General features: G+C 58.8%; 1 protein-coding gene across 1 annotated transcript in view; it reads left to right on the forward strand.

Annotated features, from left to right (window-relative positions):
• Positions 1–15,934, forward strand: part of CPSF1 (cleavage and polyadenylation specific factor 1) — a gene marked incomplete at its 5' end in the record, with an annotated part of 64,796 nt that overhangs the window by 32,552 nt on the left and 16,310 nt on the right. Inside the window, 9 exons of the mRNA XM_066570116.1 lie at positions 855–996; positions 2,044–2,222; positions 3,480–3,610; positions 4,629–4,800; positions 7,664–7,861; positions 9,153–9,242; positions 11,195–11,368; positions 13,101–13,253; positions 14,409–14,525. Coding sequence (XP_066426213.1) covers positions 855–996; positions 2,044–2,222; positions 3,480–3,610; positions 4,629–4,800; positions 7,664–7,861; positions 9,153–9,242; positions 11,195–11,368; positions 13,101–13,253; positions 14,409–14,525 — 1,356 coding nt within the window. The remainder of the gene's footprint in view (positions 1–854; positions 997–2,043; positions 2,223–3,479; positions 3,611–4,628; positions 4,801–7,663; positions 7,862–9,152; positions 9,243–11,194; positions 11,369–13,100; positions 13,254–14,408; positions 14,526–15,934) is intronic.

A 15,934-nucleotide genomic window follows, 5' to 3' on the forward strand; every position in this document is an offset into this window, starting at 1 on the left:
GCTGGGGTTCCTGATCCTGAGCCGCCAGGACTCCACCATGGTGAGGGGACATTGGGGACATCATGGGGACATCATGGGGACATCATGGGGACATTGGGGTTCCTCATCCTGAGCCGCGAGGACTCCACCATGGTGAGGGACACTGGGGACACCATGGGGACACCATGGGGACATTGGGGTTCCTGATCCTGAGCCGCGAGGACTCCACCATGGTGAGGGGACATTGACTGCGGACATCATGGGGACATCGCAGGGACATGGGGACACTGACACTCCTTGCTGTCACCTGGTGTCTCCATGTCCCAGTGGGGACAGCACCCATGTCCTGGGGGCCCTGTCCTGATGTCCCCTGATGTCCCCAGTATCCCCAAGGACATGACCTGCATTTGGAACTCACCTGGGGGCTGGCCCGGCCCGGTGTCCCCTCATTGTCCCCATGTCCCTCCTTGGGGACAGCGCCCATGTTCTGGGAGCTCCATGTACGCCATGTCCCCAGTGTCCCCTGACGTCCCCAACATCCCTGATGTCCCCAGTGTCCCCAAGGGACAATGGCCTGGATTTGGGCTCACCTGCGGCCGGCCCTGCCCAGTGTCCCCGTGTCCATCCTTGGGGACAGCGCCCATGTTCTGGTGGCTCTGTGGGTGCCATGTCCCCAGTGTCCCCAATGTCCCCAGTGTCCCCAGTGTCCCCAAGGGACAATGACCTGGATTTGGGCGCACCTGGGCGCTGGCCTTCCCTGGTGTCCCCTCAGTGTCCCCGTGTCCGTCCTTGGGGACAGTGCCCGTGTTCTGGTGGCTCTGTGGGTGCCCTGCTCCCATGTTCCCTGGTGTCCCCAATGTCCCCGATGTCCCCAGATCCTGCAGACGGGCCAGGAGATCCTGGAGCTGGACACGAGCGGCTTCGCCACGCAGGGCCCGACCGTGTTCGCTGGGAACCTGGGCCAGGGCCAGTTCATCGTGCAGGTGTCACCGCTGGGGCTGCGGCTGCTGCAGGGCGGTGAGTGAGGGACACACCTGGGACACACCTGGGACACACCTGGGGACACACCTGGGGACACACCTGGGACACACCTGGGACACACCTGGGGACAGGGCCAGTTCATCGTGCAGGTGTCACCGCTGGGGCTGCGGCTGCTGCAGGGCGGTGAGTGAGGGACACACCTGGGACACACCTGGGGACACCTGGGGACACACCTGGGGACAGGGACACACCTGGGGACACACCTGGGACGCACCTGGGACACACCTGGGGATAGGGACACACCTGGGACACACCTGGGGACACCTGGGGACACACCTGGGGACAGGGACACACCTGGGGACACACCTGGGGACACACCTGGGGACAGGGACACACCTGGGGATAGGGACACACCTGGGACACACCTGGGCCAGGGCCAGTTCATCGTGCAGGTGTCACCGCTGGGGCTGCGGCTGCTGCAGGGCGGTGAGTGAGGGACACACCTGGGACACACCTGGGGACACACCTGGGGACACACCTGGGACAGGGACACACCTGGGGACACACCTGGGGACAGGGACACACCTGGGGACACACCTGGGGCACACCTGGGGACAGGGACACACCTGGGGACACACCTGGGGACAGGGACACACCTGGGACAGGGACACACCTGGGGCACACCTGGGGGCACACCTGGGACAGGGACACACCTGGGGACAGGGACACACCTGGGACACACCTGGGCCACCCCTGGGCTGACATGGAGGGGTCCCAGAGGCTCAGTTGTGTGCCCGGGTGTGACATCAAGGGGGTGGCACATGAGGAGGTGACACCGGGGGGTGGCACCAGGGTGACACCACTGGGTCATTCTTGGGGGTGCAGTGACAGTGAGGTGACATTGGCAGGTGACACAGGGGGTGTGACAATGATGTGACAATGTGACAATGATGTGACACTGCTGTGACACTGCTGTCCCCTCACAGTGACCCAGCTGCACTTTGTCCCCATGGATCTGGGGTGACACAGGGGTGTGACATTGCTGTGACAATGTGACACTGTGCCACTGCTGTCCCCTCACAGTGACCCAGCTGCACTTTGTCCCCGTGGACCTGGGCTCCCCCATCGTTCACTGCGCCGTGGCCGATCCCTTTGGGGTCCTGCTCAGCGCCGACGGCCACCTGGCCACCTTCACCCTCAAGGGGGACACCTACGGCGGCCGCGCCCCGCGCCTGGCCCTGCTGCGGCCACCCGTGTCACACGTGAGTGTCACCAATGTCCCCAGTGTCCCCAACCCTGCCTGGCCCTGCTGCGGCCACCCGTGTCACACGTGAGTGTCACCAATGTCCCCAGTGTCCCCAACCCTGCCTGGCCCTGCTGCGGCCACCCGTGTCACACGTGAGTGTCACCAATGTCCCCAGTGTCCCCAACCCTGCCTGGCCCTGCTGCGGCCACCCGTGTCACACGTGAGTGCCACTGTGTCCCCAACCCTGCCTGGCCCTGCTGCGGCCACCCGTGTCACACGTGAGTGTCACCAATGTCCCCAGTGTCCCCAACCCCTCCTAACCCTGCCTGGCCCTGCTGCGGCCGCCCGTGTCACACGTGAGTGTCACCAATGTCCCCAGTGTCCCCAACCCTGCCTGGCCCTGCTGCGGCCGCCCGTGTCACACGTGAGTGTCACCAATGTCCCCAACCCTGCCTGGCCCTGCTGCGGCCACCTGTGTCACACGTGAGTGTCACCAATGTCCCCCGTGATGTCCCCACTGTCCCCATGGCAGCCCTGGTGGGTGACAGCGCTGTGCCTGTACCAGGACCTTTCCAGAACATCCCCACTGTCCCCAGTGATGTCCCCATTGTCCCCATTGTCCCCATTGTCCCCAATGATGTCCCCCATGTCCCCGCAGCCGTCCCGGGTGACCGCTCTGTGCCTGTACCGGGACCTTTCCAGAATGTCCCCAATGATGTCCCCAATGTCCCCCCTGTCCCTTCAGCCGTCCCGGGTCACCGCACTGTGCCTGTACTGGGACCTTTCCTGAATGTCCCCAATGTCCCCAATGATGTCCCCAGTGATGTCCCCAATGATGTCCCCATTGTCCCCAATGATGTCCCCCCTGTCCCTGCAGCCGTCCCGGGTCACCGCACTGTGCCTGTACTGGGACCTTTCCTGAATGTCCCCAATGTCCCCAATGATGTCCCCAGTGATGTCCCCAATGATGTCCCCATTGTCCCCAATGATGTCCCCAATGTCCCCCCTGTCCCCGCAGCCGTCCCGGGTCACCGCGCTGTGCCTGTACCGGGACCTTTCCCAAATGTCCCCAATGTCCCCAATGATGTCCCCAATGTCCCCAATGATGTCCCCATTGTCCCCAATGATGTCCCCAATGATGTCCCCCATGTCCCCGCAGCCATCCCGGGTGACCGCTCTGTGCCTGTACCGGGACCTTTCCAGAATGTCCCCAATGATGTCCCCAGTGATGTCCCCAATAACGTCCCCAATGATGTCCCCAATGTCCCTGCAGCCGTCCCGGGTGACCGCGCTGTGCCTGTACCGGGACCTTTCCGGAATGTTCACCACCGAGAGCCGCGCCCCCCGCGAGGAGCCCCCGCCCCGCCCCCACGCCGAGGCCGAGACCCTCATCCAGGACCTCAGGTGGGTCACACGGGCCACAGGTGTGTCCCCAGGTGTCCCCAAGGTGTCCCCAGGTGTGTCCCCAAGCTCGAGGTGTTTCTGCTTGTGTATCCCAGGTGTCCCCAGGTGTCCCCAAGGTGTCCCCAGGTGTGTCCCCAAGCTCGAGGTGTTTCTGCTTGTGTATCCCAGGTGTCCCCAGGTGTCCCCAAGGTGTCCCCAGGTGTGTCCCCAAGCTCGAGGTGTTTCTGCTTGTGTATCCAGGATGTTCCCAGGTGTATCCCAGGTGTCCCCAAGGTGTCCCCAGGTGTTCCCAGTTGTCTGCAGGGTTGTTCTCAGGTGTCCCAAGGTGTCCCCAAGGTGTCCCCAGGAATATTCTCAGGTGTCCCCACAGGTGTCCCCATATGTCTCCAATCTCCAGGTGTTCCTGCTGGGGTGTCCCCAGGTGTCCCCAATCTCTAGGTGTTCCCAGTTGTCTGCAGGGATGTTCCCAGGTGTCCCCAGGTGTCCCCACTCTCCAGGTGTTCCTGCTTGTGTGTCCAGGGATGTTCTCAAGTGGATCCAGCTGTCCCCAGGTGTGCCCAGGTGTCCTCAATTGTGCCCAGGTGTCCCCAGGTGTATCCACAGGTGTTCCCAGTTGTGTATCCAGGGATGTTCTCAGGTGTCCCCAGGTGTATCCCAGGTGTCTCAGGTGTCCCCAGGTGTATCCCAGGTGTCCCCAGGTGTATCTCAGGTGTCCCCAGGTGTCCCCAGGTGTATCCCAGGTGTCCCCTCTCCCGCAGTGGCTCCGTTGACGATGAGGAGGAGATGCTCTATGGGGACTGGGGGTATCTCAGGTGTATCCAGGTGTATCCCAGGTGTATCCCAGGTGTCCCCAGGTGTCCCCAGGTGTATCCCAGGTGTCCCCAGGTGTATCTCAGGTGTATCCCAGGTGTATCCCAGGTGTCCCCAGGTGTATCCCAGGTGTATCCCAGGTGTATCCCAGGTGTCTCAGGTGTCCCCAGGTGTCCCCAGGTGTATCTCAGGTGTATCCCTCCCGCAGTGGCTCCGTTGACGATGAGGAGGAGATGCTCTATGGGGACTCGGGGGGCTCGGGCCGTTCCCCGCCCCGGGAGGAGCCGCGGAGGGCGGGGCCCCCCGAGAGAGACCCCGCCCCCCTGAGCCCTGACCCCTCCCACTGGTGCGTGCTGGCCCGGGAGAACGGCAACATGGAGGTACTGGGGATACTGGGAATGGGGACTGGGAGCACTGGGGATACTGGGAATGGGGACTGGGAGGGACTGGGGGCACTGGGAATGGGGACTGGGGATACTGGGGACACTGGGAATGGGGACTGGGAGCACTGGGAATGGGGACTGGGAGCACTGGGGATACTGGGAATGGGGACTGGGGATACTGGGAATGGGGACTGGGAGCACTGGGGATACTGGGAATGGGGACTGGGAGCACTGGGGATACTGGGAATGGGGACTGGGGATACTGGGAACGGGGACTGGGAGGGACTGTGGATACTGGGAATGGGGACTGGGCATACTGGGAATGGGGACTGGGGATACTGGGAATGGCACTGGGAGGGACTGGGGATACTGGGAATGGGGACTGGGAGCACTGGGGACACTGGGAATGGGGACTGGGAGCACTGGGGATACTGGGAATGGGTACTGGGAGGTACTGGGGACACTGGGAATGGGGACTGGGAGGGACTGGGGATACTGGGAATGGCACTGGGAGCACTGGGAACACTGGGAGGGACTGGGGATACTGGGAATGGCACTGGGAGCACTGGGAATGGCACTGGGAGGGACTGGGAGCACTGGGGATACTGGGAATGGCACTGGGAGGGACTGGGAGCACTGGGAATGGCACTGGGAGGGACTGGGGATGTTTTCTGTCTGGAATTCCCATTGTTTTCCTGTCACAATTCCCATTTCCCCACCAGGATTCCCATTTGTTTTCCCCCCATAATCCCAATTTTCCCCCCAGAATTCCCACTGTTTTCCCTCTGGAATTCCCGTTGTTTTCCCCCCATAATCCAAATTTCCCCTCTGGAATCCCCATTGTTTCCCCCCTGCCATTCCCATTCTTTTCCCTTCCCAATTCCCATTTCCCCTCCTGAACTCCTCTTGTTCCCCCCTCCCAATAATCCCAATTTTCCCACCGGAATTTCCATTTTCCACCAGAATTCCCATTGTTCCTCCCCCCTCCCGAGTCCCATTGCTTTCCCTCTGTAATTTTTCATTTCCCTCTGCAGTTCCCGTTGTTCTCCCACCACAATTCCCACGTTCCAGGTGCTGTTTTCCAGCTGAAATTCCCGTTATTTTCCTGTTCGAATTCCCATTGTCTCCCACCAGAATTCCCATTCTTTTCCTGTTCGAATTCCCATTGCTTTCCCCCTGTAATTTTTATTTTCCCACCAGAATTTCTGTGGTTTTTCCCCCATCACTCCCGTTGTTTTCCCATCACAATTCCCATTTTTTCCCCCCATAATTCCCGTTTTTCCCTCCCATAATTCCCATTTTTCCCCCATAATTCCCATTTTTTCCCCATAATTCCCATTTTTCCCCCATAATTCCCATTTTTTCCCCCATAATTCCCATTTTTCCCCCATAATTCCCATTTTTTCCCCATAATTCCCATTTTTTCCCCCATAATTCCCATTTTTCCCCCATAATTCCCATTTTTTCCCCCATAATTCCCATTTTTCCCCAATAATTCCCATTATTTCCCTTTTTTTTTTCTCATTTTTTCCCATTTCCCCTCAGCTCTCCCAGGTTCCCAAGCATCACCTGCTGTTCCTGGTGAAGAACTTCCCCTTGTTTTCCTCCATAATCCTCATTTTCCCTCCCATAATTCCCAGTTTAACCCCATAATTCCCAAAATTCCCGTTTTTCTCCCATTATCCCATTCCTGCCCAGATTTTCCAGGTCCCTGAGTGGTGCCTGCTGCTCCTGGTGAAGAATTTCCCATTGTTTTCCTCCATAATCCCCATTTTCCCCCATAATCCCCATTTTTCACCCCAAAATTCCCGTTTTTCTCCCATTTTCCCCATTTCTGCCCAGGTTTTCCAGGTCCCCGAGTGGCGCCTGCTGTTCCCGGTGAAGAATTTCCCATTGTTTTCCTGTCATTTTCCCCCCATAATCCCCATTTTTAACCCCATAATTCCCATTTTTAACCCCAAAATTCCCAATTTTCCCGTTTCTGCCCAGATTTTCCAGGTCCCCGAGTGGCGCCTGCTGCTCCTGGTGCAGAACTTCCCATTGTTTCCCTGTCACAATTCCTGTCATTTTGACCCCATAATCCCCATTTTAACCCCATAATTCCCATTTTTAACCCCAGAATTCCCATTTTTAACCCCAGAATTCCCGTTTTTCTCCCATTTCTCCCGTTCCTGCCCAGATTTACCAGGTCCCCGAGTGGTTCCTGGTGAAGAACTTCCCATTGTTTTCCTCCATAATCCCCATTTTCCCCCCATAATTCCCATTTTTAACCCCATAATTCCCAAAATTCCAATTTTTTTTCCCATTTTTCCCCATTTCTGCCCAGATTTTCCAGGTCCCCGAGCATCACCTGCTGCTCCTGGTGAAGAATTTCCCATTGCTTTCCCTCCACAATCCCCATTGAAATTCCCATTTTAACCCCAGAATTCCCATTTCCCCTCCCATAATTCCCATTTTTAACCCCAGAATTCCCAAAATTCCCGTTTTTCTCCCATTATCCCCTTCCTGCCCAGATTTTCCAGGTCCCCGAGTGGTGCCTGCTGCTCCTGGTGAAGAATTTCCCATTGTTTTCCTGTCATTTTCCCCCCATAATCCCCATTTTTAACCCCATAATTCCCATTTTTAACCCCAAAATTCCCAATTTTCCTGTTCCTGCCCAGATTTTCCAGGTCCCCGAGTGGCGCCTGGTGTTCCTGGTGAAGAATTTCCCATTGTTTGCCTGTCACAATTCCTGTCATTTTGACCCCATAATCCCCATTTTAACCCCATAATTCCCATTTTCCCCCTCATAATCCCCATTTTTAACCCCATAATCCCCATTTTTAACCCCAAAATTCCCATTTTTCCCGTTCCTGCCCAGATTTACCAGGTCCCCGAGTGGCGCCTGGTGTTCCTGGTGAAGAATTTCCCCGTGGGCCAGCGCGTCCTGGTGGATTCGTCCTTCGGGCAGCCCCCGGCCGAGCCCCGCAAGGACGAGAGGGGCGAGAGGGAACTGCCCCACGTCAGGGAGCTGCTGCTGGTGGGGCTGGGCCACGCCCAGAGCCGCCCCTTCCTGCTGGTACCGCAAACTGGGAGCACTGGGAGTGATGGGAATGGCACTGGGATGGGCACTGGGATGGGCACTGGGATGGGCACTGGGAGCACTGGGATGGGCACTGGGATGGGCACTGGGAGCACTGGGATGGGCACTGGGATGGGCACTGGGAACTGCCCCACGTCAGGGAGCTGCTGCTGGTGGGGCTGGGCCGCGCCCAGAGCCGCCCCTTCCTGCTGGTACCGCAAACTGGGGATACTGGGAGCACTGGGAGCACTGGGAATGGCACTGGGAACACTGGGAGTGATGGGAATGGCACTGGGATGGGCACTGGGAGTGATGGGAATGGCACTGGGATGGGCACTGGGATGGGCACTGGGAGCACTGGGAGCACTGGGATGGGCACTGGGAACTGCCCCACGTCAGGGAGCTGCTGCTGGTGGGGCTGGGCCGCGCCCAGAGCCGCCCCTTCCTGCTGGTACCGCAAACTGGGGATACTGGGAGCACTGGGATGGGCACTGGGAACACTGGGAGTGATGGGAATGGCACTGGGAACACTGGGATGGGCACTGGGATGGGCACTGGGAGTGATGGGATGGGCACTGGGATGGGCACTGGGAGCACTGGGAATGGCACTGGGAGTGATGGGATGGGCACTGGGATGGGCACTGGGTGGATTTTTGGGGTGATTTTGGGGTTCCCAGGTGGATTTTGGGGTTCTGGGATGGATTTTGGGGGGTTTGAGATGGATTTTTGGGGTTCCCTCACCATTTTGGGGGTTCTGGGGTGGATTTTTGGGGTCCCAGGTGGATTTTTGGGATTCTGGGATGGATTTTTGAGGTTCTGGGGTGGATTTAGGGATCCCTTGGATGGATTTTTGGGGTGCCCTGACCGTTTTTGGGGTTCCAGGTGCACATGGAGCAGGAGCTGCTCCTGTACGAGGGGTTTGGGGTTCTGGGATGGATTTTTGGGGTTCTGGAATGGATTTTGGGGTTTCCAGGTGTATTTTTGGGGTTCTGGGATGGATTTTTGGGGTTCTGGAATGGATTTTGGGGTTTCCAGGTGTATTTTTGGGCTTCTGGGGTGGATTTAGGGATCCCTTGGATGGATTTTTGGGGTGCCCTGACCGTTTTTGGGCTGCAGGTGCACGTGGAGCAGGAGCTGCTCCTGTACGAGGGGTTTGGGGTTCTGGGATGGATTTTGGGGTTTCCAGGTGCATTTTGGGGGTTCTGGGGTGGATTTTTGGGGTTCCCAGGTGTATTTTTGGGGTCCCAGGTGTGTTTTTGGGGTGCCCTGACCGTTTTTGGGGTTCCAGGTGCACGTGGAGCAGGAGCTGCTCCTGTACGAGGCCTTTGCCCACGACTCCCAGCTGGGCCAGAGCAACCTCAAGGTTCGGTTCCGCAAGGTGAGAGCGGATTTGGGACAATTTGGGGGGATTTGGGGGGATTTGGGACAATTTGGGGCCTCTGGGGGGATTTAGGGGGCTCTGGGGGGATTTAGGGGGGATTTAGGGGGGCTCTGGGGGGATTTTGGGGGGATTTTGGGTCTCTGGGGGGATTTTGGGGGGATTTAGGGGCTCTGGGGGGAAATTTGGGGGGATTTGGGAAGGATTTGGGGGGGAATTTTTGGGGGGGATTTTGGGAGGATTTGGGGGGCGCTGGGGGAATTTGGGGAGGATTTTTTGGGGGGCTCCAGAGGCATTTGAGGGGATTTTTTTGGGGGGCATTTCTGGAGGATTTTTTTGGGGGGGATTTTGGGGGCCTCCAGGGGCATTTGAGGGAATTCAGGGAGGATTTGGGGGGAATTTGGGGGCTCCAGGGGGATTTGGGGAGGATTTTTTGGGGGGATTTGAGGCGGATTTTGGGGTGCTCCAGGGCGATTTGGGGAGGATTTTTTGAGGGAATTTGGGGAAGATTTTAGAGGGATTTAGGGAGGATTTTTTGGGTGGGATCCGAGGGGATTTGAGGAGGATTTTTGGGAGGATTTGGGGGGAATTTGGGGAAGACTTTGGAGGGATTTGAGGAGGATTTTTGGGGTGCTCCAGGGGGATTTGGAGAGGATTTGGGGTGAATTTGGGGAAGACGTTGGAGGGATTTAGGGAGGATTTTGTGGGGGACTCTGAGGGGATTTGAGGAGGATTTTTGGGGGGATTTGAGGAGGATTTGGGGTGAATTTGGGGAAGATTTTGGTGGGATTTGAGGAGGATTTTTGGGGGGCTCCAGGGGGAATTTGGGGAGGATCATCTAGGGAGGATTTTTTGGGTGGGAATTTGGAGAGGATTTTGGAGGGATTTAGGGAGGATTTTTTGAGTGGGATTTGAGGAGGATTTTTTGGGGGGCTCTGAGGGGATTTGAGGAGGATTTTTTGGGGGGCTCCAGGGTGATTTGAAGAGGATTTTTGAGGGAATTTGGGGAAGATTTTGGAGGGATTTAGGGAGGATTTTTGGGGTGGGATCCGAGGGGATTTGAGGAGGATTTTTGGGGGGCTCCAGGGGGAATTTGGGGAGGATCATCTAGGGAGGATTTTTTGGGTGGGAATTTGGGGAGGATTTTGGGGTGCTCCAGGGCGATTTGGAGAGGATTTTGGAGGGATTTAGGGAGGATTTTTTGGGGGACTCTGAGGGGATTTGAGGAGGATTTGGGGGGAATTTGGGGAAGATTTTGGAGGGATTTGAGGAGGATTTTTTTGGGGGGCTCTGAGAGGATATGAGGAGGATTTTTTGGGGTGCTCCAGGGTGATTTGGAGAGGATTTTTGAGGGAATTTGGGGAAGCCTTTGGAGGGATTTAGGGAGGATTTTTTGGGTGGGATCCGAGGGGATTTGAGGAGGATTTTTGGGAGGATTTGAGGAGGATTTGGGGTGAATTTGGGGAAGATTTTGGAGGGATTTAGGGAGGATTTTTTGGGGGACTCTGAGGGGATTTGAGGAGGATTTTTGGGGGGATTTGAGGAGGATTTGGGGTGAATTTGGGGAAGATTTTGGAGGGATTTAGGGAGGATTTTTTGAGGGGCTCTGAGAGGATATGAGGAGGATTTTTTGGGGTGCTCCAGGAGGAATTTGGGGAGGATCATCTAGGGAGCATTTTTTGGGTGGGAATTTGGAGAGGATTTTGGAGGGATTTAGGGAGGATTTTTTGAGTGGGATTTGAGGAGGATTTTTTGGGGGGCTTCAGGGCGATTTGAAGAGGATTTTTGAGGGAATTTGGGGAAGATTTTAGAGGGATTTAGGGAGGATTTTTGGGGTGCTCCACGGCGGAATTTGGTGACGATTTTTGAGGGGGTCTGGGCAGGGCTTTGGTGCATCCTCAGGGGCATTTTTGGGGTTCCCACCCCCCAGTTCCCCCGGTTTGTGCCCCCAGGTGCCCCACGGGATCAATTTCCGGGAGAAGAAGCCGAAGCCGTCGCGGAAGAAGCCGGAGGGGCCGGGGGCGGCTCCCGGGGGGGCTCCGGGCGGGACCCCCGAGGAACCGGGGGGGCCCCGGGGCCGCGTGGCGCGGTTCAGGCCCTTCCAGGACATCTACGGCTACTCGGGGGTGAGGCACCCCGAAAACGGCATGGGGGGCACCCCAAAACACACCTGGGACCCCAAAACCTGCCAGGGACCCCAAAACACACCTGGGACCCCAAAACCTGCCAGGGACCCCAAAACACACCTGGGACCCCAAAACCTGCCAGGGACCCCAAAACCCGCTTGGGACCCCAAAACCTGCCAGGGACCCCAAAACACACCTGGGACCCCAAAACCTGCCAGGGACCCCAAAACCTGCCAGGGACCCCAAAACCCGCCTGGGACCCCAAACCTGCCCCTTCCAGGACATCTACGGCTACTCGGGGGTGAGGCACCCCGAAAACCGCATGGGGGGCACCCCAAAACACACCTGGGACCCCAAAACCTGCCAGGGACCCCAAAACCCGCCAGGGACCCCAAAACACACCAGGGACCCCAAAACACACCAGGGACCCCAAAGCTCACCAGGGACCCCAAAACCTGCCAGGGACCCCAAAACCCATCAGGGATCCCAAAACCTGCCAGGGACCCCAAAACCCGCTTGGGACCCCAAATCCACCCCTTCCAGGACATCTACGGCTACTCGGGGGTGAGGCACCCCGAAAACGGCATGGGGGCACCCCAAAACACACCTGGGACCCCAAAACACACCAGGGACCCCAAAACCCGCCAGGGACCCCAAAACACACCAGGGACCCCAAAACTCACCAGGGACCCCAAAACCTGCCAGGGACCCCAAAACCCGCCTGGGACCCCAAAACCTGCCCCTTCCAGGACATCTACGGCTACTCGGGGGTGAGGCACCCCGAAAACGGCATGGGGGGCACCCCAAAACACACCTGGGACCCCAAAACCTGCCAGGGACCCCAAAACCCGCCAGGGACCCCAAAACACACCAGGGACCCCAAAACCTGCCAGGGACCCCAAAACACACCAGGGACCCCACAACCTGCCAGGGACCCCAAAACCCGCCTGGGACCCCAAACCTGCCCCTTCCAGGACATCTACGGCTACTCGGGGGTGAGGCACCCCGAAAATGGGATGGGGGACACCCCAAAACACACCAGGGACCCCAAAACCTGCCAGGGACCCCAAAACTCACCAGGGACCCCAAAACCTGCCAGGGACCCCAAAACTCACCAGGGACCCCAAAACCTGCCAGGGACCCCAAAACACACCTGGGACCCCAAAACACACCTGGGACCCCAAAACCTGCCAGGGACCCCAAAACCCGCCTGGGACCCCAAATCCACCCCTTCCAGGACATCTACGGCTACTCGGGGGTGAGGCACCCCGAAAACGGCATGGGGAGCACCCCAAAACCTGCCAGGGACCCCAAATCTACCAAGGACCCTGAATCTGGGGAATGGGACCCCAAAGTCCATCAGAGACCCCAAAACCCACCAGGGACCCCAAATGTGGGGCCTGGGACCCCAAAACCTGCCAGGGACCCCAGATCCATGGAGTGAGACCCCAAATCCGTGGTGTAGGATCCAAAACCCAGCAGGGGCCCCAGATCTGGGGAGTGGGACCCCAAACCTGTCCCAAGTGTCCCTCCCCCGTCCCTCACCTGTCCCTCACCTGCCCAGGTGTTCATCTGCGGCCCCTCCCTGCACTGGGTGCTGCTGACGGGCTCTGGGTGCCCATTCCCGGGGGTCCCTGTCCCCATTCCCAGCTGTCCCCAGGTGTCCCCAGGTGTCCCTCACCTGTCCCCAGGTGTCCCTCCCCTGTCCCTCACCTGTCCCTCACCTGCCCAGGTGTTCATCTGCGGCCCCTCCCCGCACTGGGTGCTGCTGACGGGCCGGGGCGCTCTGCGCCTGCACCCCATGGGCATCGACGGCCCCGTGGAATCCTTCGCACCTTTCCACAACGTCAACTGCCCCAAGGGCTTCCTGTACTTCAACCGCCAGGTGGGCACAGCTGGGGCACACCTGGGCACAGCTGGGTACAGCTGGGGGCACCTGAGGGCACCTGGGATACAGCTGGGAGCACCTGGGATACACCTGGGATACACCTGGGCACACCTGGGATACAGCTGGGATACAGCTGGGGGCACCTGAGGGCACCTGGGATACAGCTGGGGGCACCTGGGATACACCTGGGCACAGCTGGGCACACACCTGGGATACACCTGGGATACACCTGGGATACACCTGGGATACACCTGGGCACACCTAGAGGGGCACCAGAACTGCCCCAAGGGCTTCCTGTACTTCAACCGCCAGGTGGGCACAGCTGGGGCACACCTGGGCACAGCTGGGTACAGCTGGGATACACCTGGGCACAGCTGGGTACAGCTGGGATACACCTGGGCACAGCTGGGTACAGCTGGGGGCACCTGAGGGCACCTGGGATACACCTGGGATACACCTGGGATACACCTGGGATACACCTGGGCACACCTAGGGGGGCACCAGGACTGCCCCAAGGGCTTCCTGTACTTCAACCGCCAGGTGGGGCACCTGGGCACAGCTGGGCACACCCCTGGGATACACCTGGGCACACACCTGGGTATGACTGGGCACACCTGGGCACAGCTGGGCGCACAGCTGGGCACATACATGGGATACACCTGGGCACTCACCTGGGTACTGCTGGGCACAAACCTGGGCACAGCTGGGCACAGCTGAGGGCACCTGGGGGAACCTGGGATACACCTGGGCACACACCTGGGCACAGCTGGGCACACCTGGGCACTCACCTGGGGAGATCTGGACAGAGCCCTGAGCCATTTTGGGGTCACTTTGGGATCTTTTGGGGTGTTTTAGGCTGAGTTAAGGATCAGAGGATTTGGGGGGTGCCAGATCCATTTTTGGGGGGATTTTGGGTTAATTTTGGGGTAATTTGGGGATATTTTGGGGTGAAGGTGAGCTGAGGATCAGTGTGCTGATCACTCTGGGATATTTTGGTTTATTTTGGGTTAATTTTGGGGTGTTTCAGGGTGAGCTGAGGATCAGCGTCCTCCCTGCGTACCTGTCCTGTGCCACACCTGAGCCCTTTTGGGGTCACTCTGGGATATTTTGGGTTAATTTCAGGGTGATTTTGGTTAATTTTGGGTGTTTCAGGGTGAGCTGAGGATCAGCGTCCTCCCTGCGTACCTGTCCTACGACGCTCCCTGGCCCGTGCGGAAGATCCCCCTGCGCTGCACCGCGCACTACGTGGCCTACCACGTGGAGTCCAAGGTGGGCACACCTGGGCACACCTGGGCACACCTGGGCACACCTGGGCATGGTCAGGACACACCTGGGCACACCTGGGCACACCCAGAGCACACCTGGGCACGGTCAGGACACACCTGGGAACAGCCAGAGCACACCTGGGCACACCTGGGCATGGTCAGGACACACCTGGGCACAGCCAGAGCACACCTGGGCACACCTGGGCATGGTCAGGACACACCTGGGCACACCTGGGTACACCCAGAGCACACCTGGGCACACCTGGGCACAGCCACAATACAGCTGGGCACACCTGGGCACACCCAGAACACACCTGGGCACAGCCAGAGCACACCTGGGCACACCTGGGCATGGTCAGGACACACCTGGGCACACCTGGGCACACCCAGAACACACCTGGGCACACCTGGGCATGGTCAGGACACACCTGGGCACAGCCAGGGCACACCAGGGCACACCTGGGCACACCCAGAACACACCTGGGCACAGCCAGAGCACACCTGAACAGCACCAGGACACAACTGGCCACAGTCAGAACACACCTGGGCACATCCTGGGCACACCTGGACATACACACAATACACCTGGGCACACCCATAACGCACCTGGGGATACCCAGAACACACCTGGGCACAGGAAGGACACACCTGGGTGCACCTGGGCATGCCCAGAACACACCTGGGCACAACTGGGCACACCCAGAACACACCTGGGCACACCCAGAACACACCTGGGCACACCTGGGCACACCCAGAGCACACCTGGGCACACCTGGGCATGGTCAGGACACACCTGGGCACACCTGGGCACACCCAGAACACACCTGGGCACAGCCACAACACATCTGGGCACACATGGGTAATGGTCAGGGCACACCTGGGACACAGCCAGGCACACCCACAACACACCTGGGCACAACTGGGCACACCCAGAACACACCTGGGCACAACTGGGCATGCCCAGATCACACCCGGGCATACCCACAATACACCTGGGCACACCTGGGCATGGTCAAGACACACCTGGGCACAGCCAGATCACACCTGGGCATACCCACAATACACCTGGGCACACCTGGGCACACCCACAGCACACCTGGGCATACCTGGGCATGGTCAGGACACACCTGGGCACAGCTGGGACACGTCCCTGAGGATTTTGGGGTATCCTGGGGAGGGTCCCAGGAGACTTTGGGGTGCCCAGGAGCATCCTGGGAGATTTTGGGGGGTCCTGAGGGGGTCCCAGGTGATGTTGGGGGGTCCCAGGGGGATCTCAAGGGATTTTGGGCGTGCCCAGGGGGGTCCCGGGGGATTTTGGGGTGTCCGGGGGGGGTCTCAGAGGATTTTGGGGGTCTCAGTGGATTTTGGGGTGTCCTGGGAGGGTCTCAGCAGTGCCCCTCCCCCCCCAGCTGT

Source organism: Molothrus aeneus, unplaced genomic scaffold (assembly GCF_037042795.1).
Source record: "Molothrus aeneus isolate 106 unplaced genomic scaffold, BPBGC_Maene_1.0 scaffold_208, whole genome shotgun sequence".
Lineage (NCBI taxonomy): Eukaryota > Metazoa > Chordata > Aves > Passeriformes > Icteridae > Molothrus > Molothrus aeneus.